Source organism: Puma concolor, chromosome B1 (genome assembly GCF_028749965.1).
Source record: "Puma concolor isolate L17-30 chromosome B1, mPumCon1.1.hap2, whole genome shotgun sequence".
NCBI classification, from domain to species: Eukaryota; Metazoa; Chordata; class Mammalia; order Carnivora; family Felidae; genus Puma; species Puma concolor.
In genome coordinates this window covers 49315172-49342489 of record NC_141670.1, presented here as the reverse complement: position 1 = coordinate 49342489, position 27318 = coordinate 49315172, and the positions used below count along the sequence as shown (strand labels likewise).

The 27318-nt window shown below is 46.1% G+C and overlaps 1 protein-coding gene across 2 annotated transcripts in view; it reads right to left on the bottom strand.

Annotated features, from left to right (window-relative positions):
- EPHX2 (epoxide hydrolase 2) overlaps positions 1–27318 on the bottom strand; it is a 78138-nt gene that overhangs the window by 23828 nt on the left and 26992 nt on the right. For both annotated transcript variants that reach the window (XR_015250095.1, XM_025921686.2), the window contains exons 6-12: positions 25470–25544; positions 21119–21214; positions 20497–20575; positions 17835–17869; positions 11763–11789; positions 9225–9310; positions 5315–5426 (exon numbers count right to left, since the gene is read on the bottom strand). Coding sequence is in view for 1 of the 2 variants with exons in the window: in XM_025921686.2 (XP_025777471.1) it covers positions 5315–5426; positions 9225–9310; positions 11763–11789; positions 17835–17869; positions 20497–20575; positions 21119–21214; positions 25470–25544 (510 nt within the window). In the remaining variant the exon portion in view is untranslated. The remainder of the gene's footprint in view (positions 1–5314; positions 5427–9224; positions 9311–11762; positions 11790–17834; positions 17870–20496; positions 20576–21118; positions 21215–25469; positions 25545–27318) is intronic.

Sequence of the window (27318 nt, the reverse complement as noted above, 5' to 3'; positions counted from 1 at the left end):
TCTGTCTCTCTCTGTCTCAAAAATAAATAAACGTTAAAAATAAATAAATAAAAAAGGTACAGAGGGAGTGGAAAGCAAGCAATAAGTAGCAGAGAATCCATTGTTTTAGGCAAGGGGGCCCTTCTAGGGGGAACAGAAGGGGACTCTCAGTGATTTTCTTGTGCTGACCAGGAAGTTCCCATGTTGACTAGTTAAAGGTTGCATTTGTGGGGGGTTGAAACTGCAGTCAGGCTGGGTATTGAGTGTTGGTTTAATGACCTGGAGACTTCACCTAAGGGATGCCATTTTGGGCTCGTGGTTTTCTTTTAAACAGTATTTTACCACAATATTAAAATTAATGAAAGGGCGCCTGGGTGGTTCAATCGTTTAAGCGTTGGACTCTTGATTTCGGCTCAGGTCATGGTATCACGGTTCGTGAGTTCGAGCCCCATGTTGGGCTCTTGGCTGACAGCACGGAACTTGCTTGGGATTCTCTCTACCTCTCTGCTCCTTCCCCGCTCACGCTCTTTCTCAAAATAAATAAACATTAAAAAAAGAAAATACAAAACAATGCTATTTTCACTAAAGTTTCTAAAGAAAATATTATAAAAAAATAAGTGTGTTACTTACATCAACATGGGCACATTATTTTTTTAATGAAATAAATATTTTAAATATATATATATATATTTTAATGTTTCTTTATTTTTGAGAGAGAAACAGACCACGAGCAGGGAAGGGGCAGAGAGAGAGGGAGACACAGAATCCAAAGCAGGCTCTAGGCTCCGAGCTGTCAGCACAGAGCCGGACGTCTGGCTCGAATCGACAAACCAGGGGATCACGATCTGAGCCGAAGTTGGACACTTAACTGACTGAGCCACCCAGACACCCCAGTTAAATATTTTAAAATTTCAATACCTAGTAGGGCCAATACCAATAGATGTAACCCACATTAATTAGAGCTCTTTGAGGTCCTTAATAACTTTTAAGAGTGTAAAGGGGGCCTGGGACCCGAAAGTTGGAGAATCACTGCAGTGCAGGGAGCCTATCATCGGGGAGCCAGTCAGTGCCCTCCTTGATCCGCACCAGCAATCCCAGACCTGAACAGCTGCCCGGAGGTCATTCACTGAGGAGGATGGCTATGAGTGCCTACCATCATCTGGAAAATGGCTAGATTAGCCCCTTCCCTGGACCGGCAGCATTAGCGTCATGTAAAATGACGCTTAGAAATGAGAATCCTTTGATGCCAACACAACCCACTGAATCAACACTCTGGGGGGTGTGGTCTGGCGATCTGTGTTTTTTTTGTTTTTTTTGTTTTTTAAAATTTTTTTTTTTCAACGTTTATTTATTTTTGGGACAGAGAGAGACACAGCATGAACAGGGGAGGGGCAGAGAGAGGGGGAGACACAGAATCGGAAACAGGCTCCAGGCTCTGAGCCATCAGCCCAGAGCCCGACGCGGGGCTCGAACTCACGGACCGCGAGATCGTGACCTGGCTGAAGTCGGACGCTTAACCGACTGCGCCACCCAGGCGCCCCATGGCGATCTGTGTTTTAACTAGCTTTCCAGGGGATCCTGATGCAGGCTGACGTTTGAGAATCGCCAGGCTAGAGAATGACAGAACAGGAGCTGTCAAAGCTGGGATAACCTCCTGGGGCACTTGATGTACATGAATCACCTGTGGGGACCTTGTTAAAAAGTGGAGTCTTGGGCGCGCCTGGGTGGCTGTCAGTTAAGCAGCCGACTTCGGCTTAGGTCATGATCTTGTGGTTCGTGAATTCAAGCCCTGCGTCGGGGTCTGTGCTGACAGCTCAGAGTCTGGAGCCTGCTTCGGATTCTGTGTCTCCCTCTCTCTCTGCCCCTCCCCTGCTCATGCTCTGTCTCTCTCTGTCTCAAAGATAAATAAACATAAGAAAAAAAAAATTTTTTTTTAAAGTGGAGTCTTGTTGGGTAGATGGCAGAAGGGCCTGTGAGTCTGCATTTCTAGCAAGCGCTCGGGGGATGTCGATGCTGCTCCCTGCGCCTCACCTGAAACACCAAGCCCTTTGCTCCAGCAGCTCCTAGCTTGTACTCAATTCTGAAGGTTCTAATGGAAGCGAGGCAGGAACTCCTTCCCTGGGAAAGTGCATGCATACATTAAATTATGCGGGCAATTTCAAGGTGTTCCAGACCTTCTGAAACTCACCTTGAGGATTGCTGACTGCTTCATTAGGAAGTCTCTCACCTCAGGAAGTCTCTTATCTTGTATATTTATGGGAGATAAAGAACTTGCCTGGGTTAAGCACATTTCATATGCATCTTCAGCCATTTGTCCCCTCAGGCTGGTATGGGCCCCCCCCCCCCCTTCTCATATCCACCCACACAGATCCCATTCATCTTCCAGGGGCCAGTTCAAATGCCCCTCCTTTGGTAAAAAGTTAACTGTTTTCTTAGGAGTTCCCAGAGTAAGCTATGCTTCCATTACAGTCCTTTATGTCTGCCTTTTAAATGTTTATTTTTGACAGAGAGAGAGAGAGAGAGAGAAAAAGCATGAGCAAGCACGAGTAGGGGAAGGTCAGAGAGAGGGAGACAGAGGATCCGAAGCAGGCTCTGCGCCGACAGCAGAGAGCCTGATGTAGGGCTCAAGCTCTTGAAGATCATGACCTCGAGATCATGACCTGAGCCAAAGTCAGATGCTTAACCAACTGAGCCACCCAGGCACCCCTATGCCTGCCTTATGCTTCAGTTATTTGTTCACTTGCCCGTTTAACCCTGAGGTTGTTACTCATCTCTGCAACTGGCACCTAACAGGAGATGCAGAAGCATTTGCTACATGAAATAATGCCTGTTGATTCTTCATCAGAAACACTAGACAAAACATTTCTGACATTTACACACGTATGTAATGTTCGGGCCCTTCCCCCCACCATGGGGCACCTCTGTTTTACAGCAGACACAAGTCTTCTTATGCATGTTGCATTCAAAAGGAGGAGAAAGAAAAAGTTGAAAAGGTGGAAGAGAAAGAAGCGGGTGTGAAAGCCCATGTCCTCCTCCTCCCTCGGGATCCCCCATGTGGTGCAGCCTGGCAATTGGGGCCCAAGTGTCAAGGGTCTGGTGCCCACACCAGAGGCATGGGGTCTGGGTTAGGGAAGAAGGAAGAGGGTGAGAAGGAACTAGGAAGCATGGGGTGATGGCGATGGAAGGGCCTGTGGGGTGGGGTCCTCTGGGCACACAGAAGGCCACGGGAGGGGGTTGGGCTCTTGGGGGTGGGTGCCAGGCAGAGCCAGAGATTGAGAAAGGGTCAGATAAGAGATTAAAAAAAAAAAAAAAAAATCCAGACACCAGCTTCCCAATTCTGGGTAGGGCCCTGTTCCCTCCCCAGTTCCCAAAGGCCATGGCAGCTGCCACCGAGGCAGCTGAAACCAACACTTTGTTTCTCTCCCCACCTCGAGATCCTTCTCCAGTGTGAGATGCACAGGGGCCAAGCAAACACCTGGGAGAGGTGACAGGCAGTACATTACACCTGAGACCAGGACTTGGACCTCTAGTCCAGCTGGAAGAATTTTCACAGGGCCATCTATGGCAACGAACCTACGAGGATTCTCTACTACTTTCGACATCAGCTACAGGCTCCGGGCGTATTGGCCGGTGCACAAGGACACTTAAACCTCCTTCCTGTCCCACTTGCCCAAGTCTCCTTCCAAACAGGGCAGTTCCCACAGTCCCCAACCTTCCCCTTCACTGTCTCCATCTTGTCCCCACCCTCCTGCTTCTCCCACCAAGGGGCACTGTTCCTGTTCCCCCTACCATCTGTCCCGGCCACACCATGTCTCCTCCTAATTCCTAGGAAATCCTAACCCCTAGTACCTCAGAAGGTAACAATATTTGGAGATGAGGTCTCTAAAAAGGTCATTAAAATGAGATCTTTGGAAGAGGCCCTCATCCACTGTGACTGGTGTCCTTATAAAAAGAGGAAATTTGAATGCAGAAACACATGTGCACAGAGGAAAGGCCATCTGAGGACACAGCAAGAAGAGGCCATCTACAAACCAAGGAGAGAGGCTTTAGAAGGAACCAACCATGTAGACACCTTGATCTTGGACTTCCAGCCTCCAGAACTGTGAGATAATCAATTCTATTGTTTATGCCCCCCAGTCTATATAGTACTTTGTTATGGCGGCCGTAGCTAATACACCATCTAATCCATCCTCCAGTCAAGACTTCGTCAAACTAATTAAAGACACTTTGATTCAATTCGAGCAGAAGGGAGCTCACCACTTCCCACACTCTGGGCACAGTAGGGCCTGGCCTCAATGAAGAATGTGATACAGTGAGCATCTTTTCATGATGCTGCTGGAGGCTTCTGGTGTCTCACTGAATGTATCGGGTCATTGCCTGACTCGAAAAGTTCCTCTTCCAAGGCAGCATCTTATCAATTAAAATCATTCTTAAGAGAAGCACTACTTGCCAAATTGAAGCCGGGATGTTTATGACCCTCGGTTGGAAATCGTACCTCCTGTGAGCAGCAGAAGGGCAAGGGCTAGGTGAGAAAAATGGGGAGATGCTCTTGGTACTCCTTATTAATTCAATCCCCTCTCTCTTGAGAGTGTCAAGGAAATGTCCTTTATCCTCTCTGGAAGTACCCAGATGTAGCTGGACATTGGGGTCCAGAGTCCACAGTGGATGAGATGCAGGTGTCCCCCCACGTCCCCAAGATGAGGCCAGATGACGCTGGCTCACAATGCTGCTGTCAGCGAAACCCCCTGAAAGGTGGCAGTGACACCCCATCACAGGTATCACCCAAGCTCCAGGGAGCATCTCTGAAAGGCACCTTGGGCTTGCTGCACACGAGGTGATGCATAGAAACCTCCTCAAAGCACACGTGGGGCCTGGTGCAGGGATTTTAGGCTCTGGTGCTCCCTGTAATCACAAACCACACTCCTCAGCAAGTGAGGTATGAGGGCCCTGGCAAGAGTCCGGGAGCTGTCCCCAATAAGAGGAGGGCTTCAGCAGGCTCTCAGGCACAGAACTAAGAGACGGTGCCTCCAGACCTGTGCCCAGCCCCCGACTCCACAATTTCAGAGAAATGGGAGAACCCACTGTGCCATCACCCCTACTCCCTGCCCCCCGCCACCCCAAACGCACACACACAGAGACGTGTCATCACCTGGAAAGGACCCGCTGGGCTGTGGAACCAGTTTCACCTGAGCCCAGGTATAAAACCATTTCTAACTAATGCCATGGGAAATTATCCGGCACAGAGAAAATCAAGTCAATGGGGAGATGGAGAGAGAAAGGGGAAAGAAGAACAAAAACCTTGCTGGGATCACTGCTCTCAGGAGCCCGAACTTACTGGTTCTTGGAAGTAGAGCTGGTAATCAAAAATAGGATTGGCTTTGATTTTCTCCATCGTAGGTACACTGGGATCGGCTGGTATGAAGGGAGTATTCAAACTGGCCACTGCCCTGTGGAAAGAAGATACCAAGATGTAGACGTTGTAAGAAGACAGTATGTAAAAACCAGACAGGACCTTACTATCAACACGAAAGCTCAGAGCAGGAAAGGGAGATGCATGAGATCTCATAACAGCAGTGTGGGGGAGAATGGGGTCAGCAGTCCAATTGCTTGACTCCCAGCCCGGCGGTTTTTTCCTCACTGAACTGAAGTATTTCTCACCTTCTTGCCTTAGACACAGACACACATACACACTGTGCGTGTCATGTCAACCTTGGTTAGATTATAGTTTTAAAAAATGCATTCATTTTGGGGCACCTGGGTGGCTCGACTGCTTAAGCGTCTGACTTCAGCTCAGGTCATGATCTCTGTTTGTGGGTTCGAGCCCCACGTCGGGCTCTGTGCTGACGGCTCAGAGCCTGGAGCCTCCTTCGGATTCTGTGTCTCCCTCTCTCTGTGCCCCTCCCCTACTCGCACCCTCTCTCTCAAAAATAGACGAGCATTAAAAACATTGTTTTCAAATGCATTCATTTTGCCTTCCTTCTTTTCCTCCCTTAACTCTGTGCTAATTTTATGCTGTGTACTAAGGGAGAGAAGATATAAAATCAATACTAGATGAGCTCATTATAATTTTAAAAAGCTAGACAAATATACCCATGACTATACTACAAGATGGACTGTGATATGAGCCATAAGACTAGCACAAGCACCACGGGAGTTCAAGGAGACGAAGAGTTTCTAAATTTGGGCATCACAGAAGATGTCATGCAAAAGCGAGCATTTGAACTTGGTTTTTAAGGGTCGGAGAGAGCAGGGGAGGGGAAATGATACTGTAAGGGAGACATCATGGGGTAGCATGAGCAAATTCTAGAAGCGGGCAAAGCTGGTGGCTGAGTTTGACAGGGCAAAGAATCTATGTGGCCAAAGGCAAGCGTTTAATGGGGCATCTTGTGAAATAAAGCCAGCAGGGCAACTGGGAGCCTAGACATGAAGGGCCCTGAATCTGGATTAGATGCTGCAGAAAACCAAGACAACCATGAGAGCTTCTGAGAAAAGGGGAGAGTAGACAAAAGTTGCAGTCAGGAAGTGATGGGTCAAGCAGGAATACATGACATGGATGCAGAGAGGGACACACCAGAAAGCCAGGAGAGGGCCAGCACACTACATTATACACAAAGTCATCCGAGGGGAACGGGATGGCAGATGTGGGAATAAAAGAGATGGGTGGATTTGAGTGACCACAGGAAGGCAGGACTGACAAGCCGACCAGCACAGTTAGTCTGGTGAAGTGATCCTGTGCCCACTGTGATCCTAAAGAAACTCCTTCCCAAAAGAGAAGCAGAGAGGAGAGAATATGTGGGGGAGATAAAAACTAGAAGGAACAGGATAAGCAGGACAATTGAAATAATCAGGGAAAGCAGTGGTGAGGCTTTCCCAGTGCCAACAAACAGAAATACAATGTGAGCCACACGTATAATTTAGAATTTTCTATTAGCCACTTAAAACAAGTAAAAAGGAACACGTGAGATTAACTGAAAATATTTAAAATTTGAAATCTAATGCTGATTTAAATACTTAAATATTCAACCCAATATATTTAAAATATTAATCATTTCAACATGCCATCAATATAAAAATTATTAATAAGATATTTTACCTTTTCTTTTTTTGCTATCAAGTCTTTGAAATCTGGAAGGTATTTCCTACATAGAGTAATCTCAATTCGAACCAGCCACATTTCAAATGTTCAACAGCCACCAAAGACAGTGCAGGTTAGGCTACAAAATAAGTTACCCTGATGTCTAAAGGTTTCCAATGTTATCACAGTGAACCTATTTTAAGCATAACTTAAATCACAAGTCAAGAAATTCTAGCTTTTGCTTAAAATTCTGAGCTGAATAGGATTTTCTTTTCAATTGCCTTGACATACAGTTTATTCCATATATAAAAAAATTATCATCACATGAGATGTTAGCATGTAAATGCTGCTGCCAACTGCATTAAGATTGGAAAAAGCTAAACCACAGCCTCCTTTTGGGAGCAGAGTCTCTAGATAATTGTCACAGAAAGGATGTAAAAAGGTATTCTTGCAAACAAGTGAAGCAACTCTTACATTAAATAGATCCCTGCAATTTATCTCAGTAGAATGCCAAAACTAAGGATTTAAAGAAATATTCCACACTAAAGGTGGGTTTTCCCTTTTCATTCATTATCTGGCTAGAAATGTGAAGATCAATGCCAAAGATTTTTTTTTTTAATTTTTTTTAAGTTTATTTATTTATTTGGAGAGAGAAAGAAAGAGCACGGGTAGGTGAGGGGCAGAGAGAAGGAGAGACAGAATCTCAAGCAGGCTCTACGTCATCAACGCAGAGCCTGATGAGGGGCTCGAACTCATAAACTGTGAGATCATGACCTGACCTGCACCAAGATTGAGTGGGATGCTTAACCGACTGCGCCACCCAGGCACCACAATGCCAACAATATTCTTAAAAGCCAGCTTTGCCCCTGGAAGGGGGTCCTGGCTCCTTCCCTCTCCTCCAGGAATGCAGCAACAGGGCTGTTCTGATGAGCATAGATGGAAAAGGAGCAACTACTACCAAACTAATGACAGGATGGAAGCAGAACAATGAGAAGAGGAACAGGAATCCAGAGCATGCTTATGTATCCCAGACCTAATGTTCTTCTGGGCACAACTTTACTGGGCTCATGTTAAATATTTTCAAAGTCTCACAGGAGAGAGACAGAGACTACGTTTAATAAAACAACAAGAAGGTGTTTCACTTCCTTCAAGGTAGAGATCATAAGCTTGTTGCTCTAGTTCCTTTTACCCCTTTCAAGAAGCATCTAATACAGTCTACAGAGTAACTTTCTAGTGACCCAACTGCTAAGAACTGAGCTCTTATTTCAACTGAGTGAAAGAGAGGACAGAGAGAGAAGCTAATGAGATCAGAGGGACAAGAGTGCAAAAACTTTAAAAATATTTCAGGAAGTGTTTGATTCACGTTGGTCTTCGATATCATCCTACCATTTGAGCTGATGTTGAGCTGAACAAAGTTCTCCAGTGTTTCCATTATAAACTCAATGAAAGAAAAAGTGACTGGATTAGTTGGGGAAATACAGATAGCTAAGGATGATGTTGATTTAATACGCTAAGATCCCAAGCTGAAATAGGAGGTCACACAACATGCTTTAACTACAGTTGCCAGCACAACTGGGGGATGGCTACTGGGGAACTCTCTGGGTTCAAAATCTGTCCTTTGAAAGCTCCCGCGAATGCTCTGATGCCATTCTAAGAATGACTGTGAACGATGTGATGGTGGTCACAAAATGCCATTCTAACCTGATACCTGCACAGCATTTTGCAGGTTATATAGTCAAAAGGAGTTACCATTACTATGCTATCGTTGAGGAAACCAAGGCCTAACGGGTGAAATGATTCATCACACAGCCAGTCATGGCAAAACTGAAAGGCACGTTTCCTAACTCCTGGTCCAGGGCTGAAGTTTCTCCTGGCACTCAGCTCTATTGACCCCACCACCCTTGCTGCCTCACCCACTCCCCCCAAACATCTACATTCTCCTACATTCCCACTGGCTACCCAGGCCCTGAGTTATCTGTCCCATTACTGGTAACTGGGACAGGCCTTGCTTCCTAAGACATTAACTCATCAATGGGCACTAAGAAGTTACATGTTGCCTTCCCAGATAATCTATTTGTTCTCAAGAAGTTGACTGCAGTTCAAGACCTGAGGAAGGATTCTAACAGGAATTCAAGTCCAAACTCTGGGCCAAATTCTGCGGCCTAATTACCTCACTCTCTCCGGGTAGAAGAGAGCCATGTTCCACACCAGCATGCCTCCCCAGTCGTGGCCAATGAACACTGCTTGAGTGATCCCCTAGTGAAGGATAAAGACATGAGCTGAATGTGGGCAGGTTTCTGGGATGGGATGCTGAGAGCCCAATGCCTTGTGCTCCCTGGAGGCCCAAACCCTCGTCTGGCGATCCTTTCCTTCACTTTCTAGGACCTGTCCTCCACTGACCACGCAGTAGCTCCCCCAACGTCCACCCTCTTCAGGCCTCCCTTCCCACACACCAGCCCCACAGAGCCTCTGCAGATGACTGGTCTCCTACATTTTCTTAGAACACTAAGGCCACTGGCCACAAATCCTCTCCCTCTCTACCTTCCCTCAAATCAAAGTGTGTTTCACCTCTTTCTCTACTTTTTGTCTTCAAGTTAGTATGACTTACCTCCCTGTGTTCCATGTTCACTTTTCACTGAGTGACTGTGATTCTCTCCCCATTCTTTTGGGATCTTCCCTCCCTTAACCAACCACTAAAACGTCAGAGACATCTTTAATCCCTCTCTCTCTACCTGCGTCTTCCTTTCTTCTGCTGCTGCTAACAATGGATGACAACAGCTCCCTTTTATTGAGGACCTCCTAAGACAGGCGCTGTGTGTAGCATGTGCACCCATTGTCTGGAATTCTCCCAATAACCTTCGAATACACGTTTTACAAATAGGAAGACAGGCTCGCAGTTGTTAGGCCACTTGCCCAAGGCCACATGGATGGTAACTCAGACCCAAGCTTCCCCAACTTAAAATCAGGCTCACCCCTCCACCCAGCCCTGCTGGCCCCAGTCAGCCACATGAGGGCCCTTCATCTTGAAAAGCAGCTCCCTGCCTCAGCTCCCTTGCCACACTTTTGTCTTGTGTCCAACTTCCCAGTGATCCACGCCAGTCACCTGCCTGGCGACCTTCCTAAGGCCCCACAACTTGGCTTCTTCCCTGCTACCCCTGAGTCCACTGAAACTTCCCTCTTAAAGGCTATTAATCACTGAGAGTTTTTTTGCCCTCTCAGCTCTCACTCTTCTGACTGTTCTGCAGCATCAGACATTTCCTTTAAAATGTTCTTCCCTGGGCCTCTGTGACTCTATGCTTTCCAGGTTCTTTTCTCACTCATTGAGTCTACCCCCTCCTCTTCCTGTCTCACAGGAGTTACTTCATGGCTCAGCTCTCAGGCCTGTCCTTGGGAACCCATCTACTACTCTAATGGCTTCAGCTTCCACCTCCAGGTGGCGGGTGACCTCCTCACCAACAATGGGCCCAGCTTCCTTCCCGCGTGTCCCAGTAATGCCTGGGCTGGGGAGGGACACCCAGCCCAGCAGCCGACGGCCACCGGGGCTCTCTTCCAACAATCAGAGTAAGAGACTTTCTCAGCCGGATGGAAATCTTCTGGAGTTCGAACTGGGGTGGCCACACCGGGCCATGTCCTCTTAGATGTCCCTCCCCCTCATTCTCAAAAGGTCCAAAGCTGATTCTGTGGGACCGAGAATCTACAGAGGGCGAGGACAGTGACACCTTTGCCTCGTTTCCTACAGTGGCTGGCACCATGCCTTGCTGCCCAACTGGAACCCCTGGGTCATCTTGAATTCTCCTCCTGACTCTCATATCCAACAAACAGGCACTAAATGTGCCGTTTTGGGGTTCTCTCTTCGCTACCCCTCCACGGTCACTGTCCTGGCTGAGCCCTTCTCCGCCTCAGTCTAGGTCCCACTGTCCTCATCCTGCCACTGTGACCTAATTGAGGACAGGGAAAGCGTACTACCTAACTGCGATCTCAAACTTATACAAGTAAAAAGCAGAAGCATAGTCTCAGATCACCACCATTGATCTGCTTTGTGTGTGACATTCCACATGATGTTAAATGAAGGAATTTGACTTCAGGTCTTTCCAAAGGGATAGATATATGGTTTTAAAAGTTGTGAAATATCAGCCTATAGGATATTTCCCAAACTTCTTGACACAAAGCTCTTGACCCTGGCTCAAGGCCAAAAGAAGTATCCTGGAAAATGCTTTTCATGAAACAAAAAAACCAAAACAAGCTTGGCTCTACACTGTTCTCCACAATGCCATCTCTGTGTCTATACTTCCTCCTGAGCACCTACCCTGCCTCCCACTGTCCCCGAAGTGTCATTCCTGCCCTTGCCACTCTCCTTGAGGGTTCTAACAGCTGACACCTTTGACAGTTCCATCTTTGGGGCACCCGGGTGGCTCAGCTGGTTCAACGTCTGACTCTCGATTTCGGTTCAGGTAATGATCTCACTGTTGTGGGATCAAGCCCCGCGTCAGGCTCTGTGCTGGGTGTAGAGCCTACTTGAGAATCTCTCTCCCTCTCTCCCTCTCTCTCTCTCTCTCTCTCTCTCTCTCTCTCTCTCTCTCTGCCTCCCCACTTTCCCTCTGCCCCTTCCTCACTCTCTCTCTCTCAAAACACAAACAAAACAAAGGTACATCTTTAATTGCCCACATAAACAGAATTCTCCAGAGATCAGTTTAAAATAATGACTTACCAACTTATCCAGGAAGGTTACCATCTCCTAAGAAAGAAAAGACAAAAAATCAGAAATTGTATACACCCACCTCAGCTGCTTCAATATTAGAATTACTGTATCTGCCTTTTTATGGGCTATATTGTGTCTTCCCCAAATTCACATGTTGAAGCCCTAACATCACCTCTACCCCAGGACCTTGGAATGTGACTGTATTTGGAGACAGGGGCATTAAAGAGATAAGTTAAAATGAGGTCATCAGAGTAAGCCATGATCCAAGTTGGCCAGAGTCTTTATAAGAGCAAAAGGTCTTGGGACGCCTGGGTGGCTCAGTCGGTTAATTGTCTGGCTTCAGCTCAGGTCATGATCTCACAGTCTGCGAGTTCGAGCCCCGCGTTGGGCTCTGTGCTGACAGATCAGAGCCTGGAGCCTGCTTCAGATTCTGTGTCTCCCTCTCTCTCTGACCCTCCCTCGTTCATGCTCTTGTCTCTCTCTGTCTCAAAAATAAATAAAAACATTTTTAAAAATTAAAAAAAAAAAAAGAACAAAAGGTCTTGACACAGACACGCACAGAGGAAAGCCCAAGTGAAGACACAGGGAGAAACGGCCACCAACAAGGTTCAGATGAAACCCTGCCGACACCTTGATCTCGAGCTGGATGGGCTCCAGCCTCCAGATGGCGAGAGAACAAATTTCTGTTGTTTAAGCCTCCCAGTCTGTGGTACTTGGTTATGGCAACCTGAGCACACGAATACAATGTTCAGTCATTTCCCTCGCTTGTGAGTTATCTCCCTTCCCCTTCCAGCATCCTCTCAGTAACCAGGCTGACCTCAGATGAGCACAGTGAATTATTCAGGGTATGATGGTACACATCCCTAACTGGGCAACATCCATCGTAAGACAGAAATCATGCCTTCTTCCCGGGAGAAAGAAAGGGGAAGAAAACTGCTGTGCGGAGGGCTGGCTGCTTGCCTTGCTCCAGGACAGTGAGCTCCTGCCCCTTGTCCCGCAGCACACATGGGAGCTCCTGGCCACAGCCGCCAGCAAGCTCGGGGTCTGGAAAAGGGGTCTAAGATGTGTGGAGGTGCTGGAGATGAGGGTCATCCAGAATCAGGATTTGGGGATGCCATATTGGGCCAGGTACAAAATGAGCAAGCAGGGGAATCCTGCTGGGGATGGAGGGAGGGTAGGACAGAGCAGAGGTGTCGACAGAATGAATCAAGAGACCTGACGTGCCATTCAGCCCCTGCAGAAAGCCACACCACCTTCCGGCTTCCCCACCTCACTCCTCCTACATGGTCCCATCTAACTTGTCAACGCTACCCCCTATTTACCTGAGCCTGTGCTCTGCTTGCTATAATTAAAGAGTCTATGGAGCTCTATCTCTGGAGCCCTAGCTTGGCCACTCGATTCACGTCCTTTCCCCTCACGCATCTGTATGTCCACTCTACAGATGAGGTAGCTGAGGCTCACGGCGGCCAAATGGTCAAATGCAGCCAAGGCCAACACGGCTAGTCAGGCAGAACTGGGACTGATTCCAAGTCTATCTGATTTCAAAAATTTAACATCAAGGGGCGCCTGGGTGGCTCAGTCAGTTAAGTGTCTGACTCTTGATTTTAGCTCAGATCCTGATCTCACAGGTCATGGGTTTAAGCCCTGTGTCAGGCTCTGCTATGACAGCACAGAGCCTGCTTGCAATTCTCTCCCTCCCTCCTTCTCTCTCTCTCTTTCCCTCTCCCGCTTGTGCTTCCACTCTCTCTCTCTCTCTAAGTAAATAAACATAAAAAAAAATTCAACATCAAAGCCTTCAAAGCTATCCTGGTTTGCCCTGTGGACCAACAGCGTTATTTTAAATATTTTCCAGTCCCTTGATTCCTCCCCCCTACCAATTGAGAAGTCCCTAATTTGTTTTTGATTCCCTAGATCACTGCCCTCACTGGAGGCTGCGGAGATTTGCACCATAAAAGTTTGAAGACTTAGAAAATAAATGTGATTGTACTTCCCTCGCCTCCTGTTTTAGGTGCTTCCAAAATGAAAGGCGAGCTTTTTTTCCTTCTCTGGGCAAGGCCTATCTTTTGTTCTTCTACACTAAGCAAGGAGATGGAAACTTCAGGATAGAAGGATAGCATGATAGAAGACAAAGGGCTTCCCACAGAGCCCTAAGAGCATTAAAAAGTGTTCAGTTATTCTCCACTGTGGCCTCAGTTCCGATGGGGACATCCACCAAATGGGAACATCCTTTTTGGCGGGGTTGGGGGACACACACAGAGTTCTGCCTACAGCCAGTGACAGTAACATTCTTCAAAGAGAAAGAATGTTAAAGGTTTTCTGGCTCCTTTTGCTACCCCAGCTCCCAAGCCTGCCCAGAAATCCCGGGGTCACAGTGACAACCTCACTAGGTAGGGAACAGAGGGCAAACCCCTCCTTGCTCCCCTGAAGAACATGGAAAGCAAGTGCAGATGACAGGTTCCATTGGTTAAAATGTGCACAATTTGTTGTTGTTTTCTTTTAACGTAGATAATCAGTACTGATATAATTAGGTCATTAGTTTAATGGTTTTTATTTTCATCTTTCCCCCCAAAGACAGGGGAACGATTATTGGAAGGCACCATACTATGTTGTCAGAAAGTTTCATTATGGACTGAATGTTTGTGTCCCTCAAAATTCACATGTTAAAGCCCTAATCCCCAATGTGATTATATTTGAAGATAGTGTCTTTACAGACGTAATTAAGGTTCAGTGAGGTCACGAGGGTAGGGTCCTGATCAGATAGGATCAGTGTTCTTATAAGAGACACCAGAGAGCTTCTTCTTACTTTGCAATTAACCACAGAGAGACTGAAGATTAGTTCAGTGTTATTTCCACATCCTACTCTTAAGAAGAAAATCAGACCTAAAATGGGATCACTTAGGTAAAGGCCCCAAGTCAGAAAACCAACACTCAATACACAGTCTGTCTGACTGCAGTTTCAACCTCCTATAAATGTAACCTTTTTAAAAAAAATTTTTTTAATGTGTATTTTTGAGAGACAGAGAGAGCATGTGAGTGGTGAAGAACCAGAGAGAGAGGGAGACACAGAATCCAGGGCAGGCTCCAGGCTCCGAGCCGTCAGCACAGAGCCCCACACGGGGCTCAAACCCAGGGACCACAAGATCATGACCTGAGCCGAAGTCGGTGCTTAACAGACTAAGCCGCCCAGGCACCCCTAAGTGTAACCTATAACCAATCAACATGGGAATTTCCTGGTCAGTACCCTTTCCATTCCCCTTAGAAGGGCCACCTTGCCTAAAACAATGGATTCTCTGCTAATAATTTCCTTCTTTCCACTCCCTCTCTACCTTTAACAATCTTTTCTGTAGCCCTTTGGAGTGAGTTCCCCTCTACTTGCTAGATGGAATGCTGTCTGATTTATGAATCGATTCATAAAACCAAATAGATCTTTATAATTTACTTGGTTGAATTTTTGCTATTTTAACACCACAAAACTAAGAATCACACTCAGATCAGGAGGGGTCTTGAGAACATGAAGTACATCCCTCTGACTGCATCTTATACTTGATAGCACAACCTGGAAAGGTTAAATGACTTACTCAAGGTCAAACACAATGAAAGGGGCAACTGGGTGTGGATAAGCCTCTCAATGTTATTGCTATGTTGCATTCCAACACCCCTAATTTGGAATCCTAAGACTACAGACACACAGAGAATACGTTCATGGTTCCCTAAAGGTACTTATTCGAAAAAAAAATTTTTAATGTTTATTTATTTTTTGAGAGAGAGAGAGAGGGAGGGAGGGAAGGAAGGAAGGGGGGAGGGAAGGAGAGGGGTAGGGTAGAGAGAGAGGGAGACACAGAAACTGAGCAGTCTCCAGGCTCTGAGCTGTCTGCACAGAGTCTGATGCAGGGCTCAAACCCATGAACCATGAGATCATGACCTGAGCCGAAGTCGGACACTTAACAGACTGAGCCACCCAGGCGCCCCCTAAAGATACTTATTCTAAAACAAATAGCAGTTGTATAATGAACTGGCACATACATTTAAGGATTTGTGATTAAGGAAAAAAAAAAGTTTTCAATATATTTGGGGGGGGTGTAGTTGAGAGAAGGATTTTTGTGGGCACTTGAAGATAAGCAGTATATGGCTCTTTATTCAGTTTCTTATATTTAAAGTTTATGCAGATAATTTTTTTAAAAAGATTACATAGAGGGTTTTAAAAAAAATTTTACATTATAAATATTGTGCTGATAATTTTTCAAATGACAGCTTTATTGAACTATGACTCATATACCATAAAATTCACCTGTTTAAAATAAACAATTCAACGGAGTTTAGTGTAGTTACAGAGTTGTGAGATCACCACTGCTATCTAGTTACAGAACATTTCATCATGCCAAAAAGAAACCTTGTACCCATAAACAGTTCCCCATTTCCTCCAGCCCTTGGCAACCATTAATTTCATTTCTGACCTCTTCTGGAAATTTCTCCCAAATGGAATTATACAATACGTGGCCATTTGTGACTGGCTTATCTTAGCATAATGTTTTTAAGGGTCATTCATGTTGAAGCATGCATCATGATCTCATGCCTGTTTATGGCTGAATACTATTCCATTGTATGGATATGTCACATATTTTTTATCCATTCATCAGTTATTGAACATTGGGGTCGTTTCCACTTTTTGGCTTTTGTGAATAATGCTGCTGTGAACATTCACGTCCAGGTTTTTGGTGGACATATTTTTTTAAATTCTTTTGTGTGAATACCTAGTAGTGGACATACGAATGACTTTTAAAGGGTGGAGTTGGAGGACAGGAGCCTCACATTTTATCTGGTTTGTTTTAGTAAAAGAATTGCCTTCTTCTGGAAGGCAATTATGTCAAACAACCCGATGTATCTGTCTTAAGAACCAATTTTGACACAAAGAAGTAGGGGTCCAGTTAGGGGACATCAGGGGGATGGGGAGAACCCACCCCCCTCCCCACAGGGTCACTGGGGAGATCTTGGCAGGATTTCGGGGGAGATATGAGCAAGATCAGAAGTGGCAGAGTGAAAGAGGTAAAGACTCAGAAACTGAGGAAGGAAGGACAACCCCAACTGGAAAGTAAGGTTTTATCAATGCTCCTCTTCTAAGGCACCAAAGCCTATGTGTGGGCCTGGCTGGGAGGAGATCCAAACAGAGCTAGGACTCCTAGATGGAGCCTTCTTGTAATTTTAGCATCATCAGCGGCATTGCCAGCTTTCCGGCCAACCAAGAGGCTATTTCTTCCCCTTGGCTCCCCCAGCTAAGGCTCCCCGCCTTGCTTTTCCCAAGGGCTGATGGAGCCTTGGGGCATAGTCTCCTCACCTCAGCCTTGGCTTCCTCTTGCAAGCCCTGAAATGAGGGTCCCCTCCCTGATGGCGCTTACACTTCACCTAGAATAGGAGCGCCATTACAGTCACCAATCCACACGCTAACTCCCTAGGTCTGGCCAACAACATCTTTACCAAAATAATTTTTAAAATCTTCAGGATGGAGGGTGCCTGGGTGGCTCAGTCGGTTAAGCATCCCACTTCGGCTTAGGTCATGATCTCGCGGTTCGTGAGTTTCAGCCCAACGTCGGGCTCTGTGCTGACAGCTCAGAGCCTGGAGCCTGCTTGGGATTCTGTGTGTGTGTCTTTCTCTGTCCCTCCCCCACTGGTGCTCTGTCTCTCTCTCTCTCTCACAAATAAACATTAAAAAACATTTTCTTTTAAATAAAAAAAAATAAAAATAAAAAATAAAATCCTCAGGATGGCCAGGTGAGTTGGGGAGCGGCTACGAGGAAGGCCATGGGAGCTGTGGCAGAGGTCAGACCTGGCTCTACTAGCTGCTGACCTCAGGCAATTACTTCACCTCCTGGTGACTCAGTTTCTTCTTCCACCAAATGTTGGAAGATGTACAGTAAATGTCGGCTATCATTTTGAAATACCATCTTAACTGTCAGTAAGATTGTATACCCAAATGCTGTAAAACGCTTTCCTAGGGTTTAATGAATACCCATACTTCTATCTGGTATCAGTGAAAACACCAGGACAGAAAAGATGTTACAAATGTTACCCAAAGATCTTCCTTACCTTGCATAACACTTCCAAGGAATATTCTTCTATTTCTGCCATTAAAAATAAAGACAATTAATTAACATACTTGAAAATTACCAACAAACTAAGAGGGCCCCTTTGCCAAAAAAATATATACCTTATTAAATCTTTAGATTGCTGTAGTCTACTTGTTTATTTTTGGTTTTGTTTCCTGTGCTTTTGGGGTCACGTCCATGAAATCACTGTCAAGGTCAATGGCACAAAGCTTTTCATTTATGCTTTCCTCTAAGAGTTTTAGTTGCGGGTCTTACATTTAGGTCTTTAATCCATTTTGAGTTGATTTTTGTGTATGGTGTAAGGTAAGGGTCCAGTTTCATTCTCTTGCATGTAGATATACAATTTTCCCAGCATCACTGGTTGAAGAGACTGCCCTCTCCCCTAGGGTATGTTCTAGTCACCCTAGTCAAAGATCAGCTGACAGTTCATGCATGGATTTATTTCCAGGCTCTCTACTCAGTTCCATTGGCCATATGTCCGTCTTTATACCAATACCACCTTGTTTTGATTACTGTAGCTCTGTAATATATTTCGAAACCAGGAAGTATGAGTCCTTCAGCTTCGTTCTTTCTAAAGACTGATTTGACTATTAGGGTTTTTTTGGTGGATCATATGAATTGTAGAATTGTTTTTTCTATTTCTGTAAAAAATGCCATTGGAATTTTAAATAAGGATTCCACTGAATCTATAGATCACTTTGGGTAGTACGAGCATTTTAATAATAATAGCAATTCCAGAAAGCAAAAAAGAAAAAGAAAGAAAGAAGAGAAAACAGAAGAAAAAAACTATTGAATAAATAATTCAAGAAACCTTCCAAGAACTAAAAGATATATGTACCCAGAAAAGTGGATGAAAAGAGACCCAGATCATGGTATATAACATCATAAAATTTTAGAACACAGCAAGATAAATAAAAAGATCCTAAAGGTATCAAGGGTGAGGAAAAAGAAAACGGTCACATAGAAAGCCTCACAGATCAGAATGGCATGGGACTTTTCACTAGCAACAAGGGAAGAGAGAAAATAGCAGGATAACGGAGTCACGGTTTTAAAGGAAAATAATGTGTTATTTAAAATCTATTGCCAAATGATATGAAGTTTACATACAAATGATCTGCAATGTATTTGTACGCATTCCAGATCATCATGCTTGGCTTTAGAATTCACATTGTGTATAATCTTTAGCAACGGTTAACGTGTAAATTATTATTTTCTTAAAAAAAGTTATAATTAGGGTATGTATAAGTCCCAATTCATCCAGAACAGTTCAGTTTGTGTTTCTTTTAATAGTGTTCTAGCCTGAATGATAAATTAATTACTAAGTTACGCCTAGGGGATTCAGGGAAGATCATAATAGAGATGAATAAAAATAAATATCTTAATAATTAAATTGGTGGTGGTGGGGGGGAAACCCTTAAATGTCTTTCCTGGATGTTTGGACTAGAAGCTTTCTTTTTGTCAAAAGTGCCTCTGCACCACTCAAGAGGCAGTGAGTCGATACCATGACAATTAGGGAACAATCATGGAGGCACTCGACTGGTGGTCACCTGAGGGCCAGTTCATGTCAGCTAGATTCAAACTCGACACAATAGGCTTGATGTGAACACGGGGGAGGCAGTTCAGGGAAGGGGTGGTGAGCAGCTTGTTTGGTTCACTGAGCTGCCATGGCTAACAGCACGGCTGGCACCAGGAGGGACAGGGATTCTGCCGCAGGCCTGGCTGTAACACGTTCCTGTCCCCACCTGGGGAGCTTAACAGTTTGGGGCTGAGAACCCCTCTGAAACTGATAAAGCAGTAGACTCCCTCACCCCAGGCAAGTGTTCATAAATCCACACATAGACTCAGGTTCATAGGCCCCTGATGCCCATCCTTAGATAGGCTCCATCTGGGATCCAGAGACCCTGGGTTAAGAATCTGGCCTACCAATTACTGTATGATCCAGCAGTTCCACTTCTGGGTATACACCCCGAAAAACTGAAAGGAGGAACTCAAGCAGATACTTGCATACCCATATTTGTAGCAGCATTATTCTACATTAGCCAGAAGGTGGAGGCAACACAAATGGCCACTGATGAATAGATGGATAAACAGAATGTGATCTATAGTTACAATGAAGTATTATTCAGCCTCCAAAAGGAAGGAAATTGTGATATATGCCACAATGTGGATGAATCTTGAAGACATCATGCTAAGTGATATCAGCCAGTCACAAAAGGATAAATATTGTATGATCCACTTAGAGATGACTGGAGTAGTCAAATTCATAGATAGAGAGAAAGGTAGTTGCCAGGGGCTAGGGAAAGGGGAATGGGGAATTAGTGCTTAAGGAGTACAGAGTTCTGCAAGATGGAAAAAGTTCTATAGCTGGATGGTACATCCTATGCCCTATATCCTCCCAGACCAGTGGGAGACTTCCTCAGGGCATAGGCCATGGGTTTCTTGTGTTCTTTCAGGTAATGCAGAGCAGGGATATCTGAGCCCAAAGTGCACAGACACAGATCACTGAAGGAGAGAGGAAGGGCAAAGTCAGACCCCCTTGAAGGGCTGCTTGCTCCAACGTGGGCCCAGGGAAAGTCAGTGCAGTTGGAGAGCTCAGCAGAAGGCATACCCAACACAGGACAGCTGTGAGACAGCTAACCTACCAGGAGGAGCAGACGACTCTCCATAGCCTTTCATATCCAGAGCTAGCACCCGGAAACCCGCCTGAGCCAGAGCAGGGATCTAGAAAACAAACAGTTCAGGTACACTCAAGTGCGGCCTCATCAGTCTTTTGCCGACACTCCTTCTTTCTTCCTTCTATCCCCGTTCTTGTAAATGGTTCAACTCAAAGCGCTATGTGGCACTATCTGGAATCACCACCACGAGGCTGGAACAAGCCCACCTGGATAGGGCGGCCATGCACAGTGGTAGGGCTCGTATACTGCATCTAATGCTACATCTAAGCATTTTTCTTAGCACAGCACAGATCTTGCAGATTTCTATATTCATTACAAAGGCTTCCCAGCAGGTGGCATAAAGTGTCTGGAAGAATCTGCCTTTTTCTAATCTGCAAAAGTGGCATATGGGGCTAGCATAGCTCTGAGGTCTGGCCCTGACTCTGGCCCCAACACTTCTGAGGTATCACATGGTCACACGTTCAAGACGATGCTCCACTGTTGAGTTTTCAGCTTCTTAAGGGCATTCTACTCTAGGCCATACCACCTAGACTTTCCCCTCCTTTCCCCTCCCCCTGGCTGGGGCGTACCTTCCCCCAGTTTCCTTTACCTGGTACCTCCAAGAGAACCAGCTCTCAGGAAATCCATGGCACAGGCACACGGCAGGACCGGAGCCCAGCTCCACAAAATGCATACACACCCCAGGCTGTAGAAAAGAGAGGTGAGCGGGTAGTGACCACAGCACCAGGCTGGGCAGAACCAGGTACGCCTTCTGCAGGCTGCCCCAGGCCATCCCAGTGTATTGCCAGACCTCACATGGCCCAGTTTGCTCAGCTTAAGACCCCAGTGCTAGAAGATGTTCAAGAAGACAACTGGCCAAAGTGCATTAAAAACAGGCAGCTTTCCTAGGCACATAGGAAGCCTGAAAAGAAGGTTATAATGTTGGAAAGAAGAACAAAACAACTCGGCCTTCCTCCCTGAAAGGCCCTCATACCGTCAGAGTTTCTGGTACTGTTTGACAGGTCTTGGGTATTTTAAACTGGGCTGATTTTGTGCACAGTGTAATATTCATGTTAACATACAGAATACCAGGATTGATTTGTTAAAAATTGTTTATCTTTTTTTTTTTTTTTTTTATTTATTCATTTTGCAGGGAGGGGAAGAGAGAAGGAGATAGAGAATCCCAAGCAGGCTCGTGCTGTCACTGCAGAGCCTGACACGGGGCTTGAACCCATAAACCATGAGATCATGACCTGAGCCCAAACCAAGAGTTGGGCATTTGGGGCACCTGGGTGTCTCAGTTGGTTAAGCATCCAACTTTGGCTTAAGTCATAACCTCACGGTTTGTGGGTTCATGCCCTGTGTCTGGTTTTGTGCTGATAGCTCAGAACCTGGAGCCTGCTTCGGATGCAGTGTCTCCAGCTCTCTGCCCCTCCCCTGCTCATGCTCTGTCCTTCTCTCTCTCTCTCAAAAATGAAAAAGTGTTAAAAAAAAAAAAAAAGAGTTGGGCATTTAGCCAACAGAGCCACCTAGATGCCTCTAAAAATTATTTATCTCTTGGATGTAAAGTCTTTTTCAAGCTTTGCTAACTTCTTGTCCTTTCTGGGCTCTGTGTGTCAGAGGCTGCTAGAGCTCTGTATCTGTGTTCTCTTCTCCCTGGCACCTGACAGCATCTTCCAGACCTCCCCCACTTCCTCGCAATGGATGTGGCCATGTGGCCGAGTTCTGGCCAAAGGTATATGAGTCGGAGAAGTATGTGCTACATCCTGGGCCCGTATAACCCTCCCACACTTGGTCCTCCTCCTTTTCCTATCTGCTCCTGGATAGTTAGGGCCTCAAGAAAGTGAGAGCCAGCAGAAAGAAGGAGCCTGGCTGCTTGAACAACTGCATGGAGAACACCCACTCCTACCCCACACTGGACTGCTCTGCAAGCAAGAAAACAAACTTGGTGTTGGGCCACTGAAACCTTGAACCTACTGAACCTACTTCAATCATTATCGTGTGGTCTAAGCACACGAACTAAAGCAATATGGAGTCAAAGTGCTCTATTTTCCCCCAAAGTATGTGTCTCCAACTTTCTAATGGAAAGAAATGAGAAAAATAAGCTTTGCATCTAGAAATTCACTTGGAGCAATTCTATTTAGCTGCATCTCCGATTACTCCAAACTCCGTGTTCGAAACCGGAAGTTTCACTCATGATTCCCAAGGAGTTATTTTGCTCGAGAAAGCATTTGGCTGGCATTTCACATACTCCTTCATGGTCTAGTCTTATCAGAATATGTTCCATAGTATTCCGGTTGGTACTTGGCAAAGGGAAGGATTTAACTTGAAATTCTATACTCCTTATATTGAAAAATGTTCTAGTACTGATGTCCAGTGAAATGATCTTTTTTTTTATATTATTTATATTTTATTTTTCCTCCCTTTATTTTTCCTCCCTTCCCCTCCCGCCATGGTCTTCTGTTAAGTTTCTCAAGATCCACATATGAGTGAAAACATGGGGTATCTTTCTCTGACTTATTTCCCCAGTAAAATGATTTTTTTTAAACATTTATTTATTTTTGAGACAGAGAGAGACAGAGCATGAACGGGGGAGGGTCAGAGAGAGAGGGAGACACAGAATCTGAAACAGGCTCCAGGCTCTGAGCTGTCAGCACAGAGCCCAACGCGGGGCTTGAACTCACAGACCGCGAGATCATGACCTGAGCTGAAGTCGGCCGCTTAACCGACTGAGCCACCCAGGTGCCCCTAAAATGATCTTAATCTGCCTCTGTTGTAAGTGAAGCCTAACTCAAAGGCCCCCTCTCACTGCTTCGTATTTGACTGAGTAGCCCAGCAAACGCACGTACTTTCCCATCCTTTATGTGATATGTTAATAAAATTACCAGAAAGCCAGAAAATGAGAAAGATCGAACCCAGGTTGGACTGCACCAGCATTCAGGGAAAATACAAGGAATAGCTTTGTCCCAGAAGTGGCCGCCCCAGGCCTTTAATTTGGAGCGAAGACAGAGGGGGTGATAAAGCAGCTCTGATCACACTCCTTCAAGGTCAAATGAGAAACGTATCGAAAGGGACTGGACCTTCAAGCCTCAGAGAAGAACAATCCTGTCCTTGGCGTTGAAGCCACAAGGATACAGCCCAGACCCCAAGCCCCAGGGAAAGAGTCCCTAGCTCCTCAATACCGGAGACGAGGTGTGAGGGGACCTCATGAAACGTTCACCCCTTCAGGAGCCCCCAAGGTTACAGGAGGGGCGGCGCTGACGCTGACCAATAGCTTCAGCCCTTTCTTTCTATCCGGCTTCCATTTATCTTTCCGTGCCTACCTCACCACTGCTGCTAAGAATTCACCGAGGCAGCCTCTGCCCTCACAGGGCCCATCCCAAGCGCTCCAGGCACCACTATTATACAAGGACCTGTGAATGTTTATCTCAGTAGACTGGAAGATCCCTGAGGTCACAGAAGACCCTCCGTTCATCTTGGTATTTCTCTCCGTGCCTGGCAAATAACAAATACCCAGTAAATATTGGAGGGGCTGTCCTCCAGGGCAGCAGGGGGTACTACGCCCCGCGGTCTGCATGCGGTATTTTAATTACCGTTGACCCTTGAGCAAGGTGGGGACAAGGGGTACCAACCCCCACCCGGAGTCGAACATCTGCATGTAACTTTTGACTCCCCCAAAACTGAACTATTACTAGCTTGCTGTTGACAGGAAGCCTTACCGATAATAGTTGATTAACACGTATTTTGTGTTCTACGTCTCATATGCTGGAATCTTACAATAAAGTGAGCTAGAGGAAAGAAAACGTATCTGAGAAAACCATAAGGGAGAGAAAATGCATCTAGAGCACTGTTCTTACAAAATCCTCATATGAGTGGACCCATGCTATTCAAACCCATGTTGTTCAAGGGTCAACTGTAATCCACACAAGAACGCTGAAGGCAGGTATTAGTATCACCTCATTATAAAGCTGCGTACACTGAGATTCAGAGTGATAAAGAAATGTACCTGGGGGCACCTAGGTGACTCAGTCGGCTAAGCGTCTGACTCTTGATTTAGGCTCAGGTCATGATCTCGTGGTTTTGTGAGTTTGAGCCCCATGTCAGGCTCTGTGCTGATTCTGCAGAGCCTGCTTGGGATTCTCTCTCTCTCTCTCTCTCTCTCTCTCTCTCTCTCTCTCTGCCCCTCCCCAGCTTGTACTCTCTCTCTCTCAAAATAAATAAATAAACTTAAAAAGAATTATTAAAAAAAGAAAAAAAGAAATGTACCTAAACTTGCAAACTTGGTGCCCATGCCAGGATTCAAACTGGCTCTGCCTGTCTCCAAAGCAACTGTCCCATCTTGTTTAGCATACAAGCTGACCTGCAGCTTTGGGTCCCTCTTCATTTAAATGCGACCAATGACAAATTAAGAGAGATCCAAAAGTGAATCCACTGAATGGGGTTAGGACATTCTAACACCCTGCTCTGTATCCTGGCTGGCTCAGGAGTCGAGGCCCCTCGGCACATGGCCTTGGCTTTGCCATAGCCCTGACCGCCAGATGTTTTAATGACCACTTCTGTCCTTTGTCCTCAGTCTGGGTTCCTTGAGAACGAGTCTGTCTTGTTCTCATACCTGGCCCTTGCCGACACCAAGGCAGTGGGTGATGAATATGTGTTGGAATAGAAACAAGTTCTCCCCAGAACACAGGCCAGACACACATGCCCTTTAGCACCTCCGGGCCACTCAGGGCCCCATATAACCTGTTGTTCCAAAGGAGTCTGACTACATCTGTCACACTGCTTTGCATATCCTAAGGCGTGGTGCCTTCTGACTTCTGTGGACTGATGCTCGTGGGAAGTACTATTTCCCTACAAGCAGCGGATGTTCGGCTACCCTCAGTATTTAACAAATGTCTCTGCAGGTCCGTGTAGGTGACCTATTTAGGGAGGGCGCGGTGGCCTAGGAGAGAGCGCTCACATACCTTTATTGGCACATAGCCATGGCTCACGTCCCTCGGATTGCACGCGATTGGCAGAGCGGTGGCAACTTGGAGAAGCTGGATGGAAAAGAGGTACAGTAAGAGAGGCGGCAGCCTCCTTCTGTGAGAAGTTCTGAGAGAGCTTCCAGAACTCCAGAGTGCTGGCCTGTGCCGTGGCCTCCTGAGTCCTCCGGGGATTTCCCAGCCCATGTCCCTCTCCTGCAGGCACACAGCTACATTTCTCTTCTCCCCTCTCTCTCAGGTCAGAGTAGCCCATGACTGAGTCCTCTGACAGAAGGCTATGGCCTGTCAGCCTGACCCATTAAAATCCCCCTCGATTCTCTAAATTCTCTACCTTGTCTCTCCCAGCTGAGAGCCTGGTGTGACCTGGGAAACCACAGGTGGAAGACGGTGGGTCCTCCGTCAACCCGGGTCTTTGAATGGCTGCATGAAGCAAAGCCCCTGGCTGCCACCAACTGAACTTCACATAAGGAAAAAAAACAACAAAAACCAACCGCTCTAAAACACTGAGATTTTGTACTTCAATTAATAGAATTCTTCTCTGTGGCAGTTCCTCAAGTGGTCACCCAGGCACCTCTTGGACAGCATTAGGAATGCAAAGTTCACCGTCCCATCACTGGATGGCTCTGCTGAAGGGATTCTCTCTCAAGATGGCCAAAATCAAACTCTCTCGGCCTCTGTATTCATCTGCTCGAGCTGCCATAACAATGTGCCACAGACAAGGTGACAGAAACAACAGACAGTTATGTCTCTCTGTTCTGGAAGCTGGGTTGGTTCTTCCTGAGGCCTCCCTCTTTGGCTTGAGAAGGCCGCCTTCATCCTGGGTCCTCACATGGTCTTCCTTCTGTGTGTGTGTGTGTGTCCTAACTGCCTCTTCTCATAAGGACACAGTCATACTGGTTTAAGGCCTACCCCAATGACCTCATTTTACCTTAATCACCGTTTTAAAAGCCCTATCTCCAAATATAGTCACTTCTGAGGTCCTGGGGCTTTCACATGAATGAATTTGAGGTGGAAGGGGGCAGAGTTCAGCCTGCAGTCCCCAGGTCTGTCCTCTGGAGTCCCAGGAGGTCAGATAACCCATCTTTGTATGACATCTGGGTAAAGAAGAAAATTCCTGAACAAAGGGTGCATAAGGGGCTCCTCTGACTCATTTGTGTCAGGTATCTTGAGACAAATGATAAAGGACAGGATGCTGAGCACACCTAAGTGAATTTATTCATGACAAGTGACATATTAGTGACTTCTACTGCTAGATCTCTCATCTTTAGTCCCAAGCTGTAACTGAGGAAGAAGTGGCTCCCATCAGCTATCCAGTTCTCTGACCTCTAAAGCGCAGGAAGTAAACTATGAAATCTACCTCCCTTTTAAACATGGAAGAGTCTGTCTGGGCATCCTCCGAGGGTGGGAAACAGAAGGCAAGCCCCCAACCTCTGTGGCATCTGGACGGGATTCAGGGTGTGGCGGGAGGGATGGGCAGCTTGGTGGCCTCTGATGACAATGAGCCTTGTCGGGCCTGAGGAAGCCAAGACACTGACCATAGGCCAGTGTGCCTTGGGACCCTTTTTCTAAGGTATCCCTGGCTTCCTAGGTCACACCCTAGCAGATGTCCCACTGCTTCCAGGGCTGAGGGGGTGGGGGTTTCCTGTTCTTATAGTTCTCCCGCCGTTTATACAATTTACAAAGCCTGTTCAGAACTGAGTCCCATAGCCTTCCTGAGAGATAAGGGGTAAGTCTCCTCCACTTAAAAAGGTGTAATTTTCATTTTCATTTCATTTTTCCTTTTATCTTGCCCATACTCTGGGGAAGGAGACAGGTGAGGCAAGGTTTA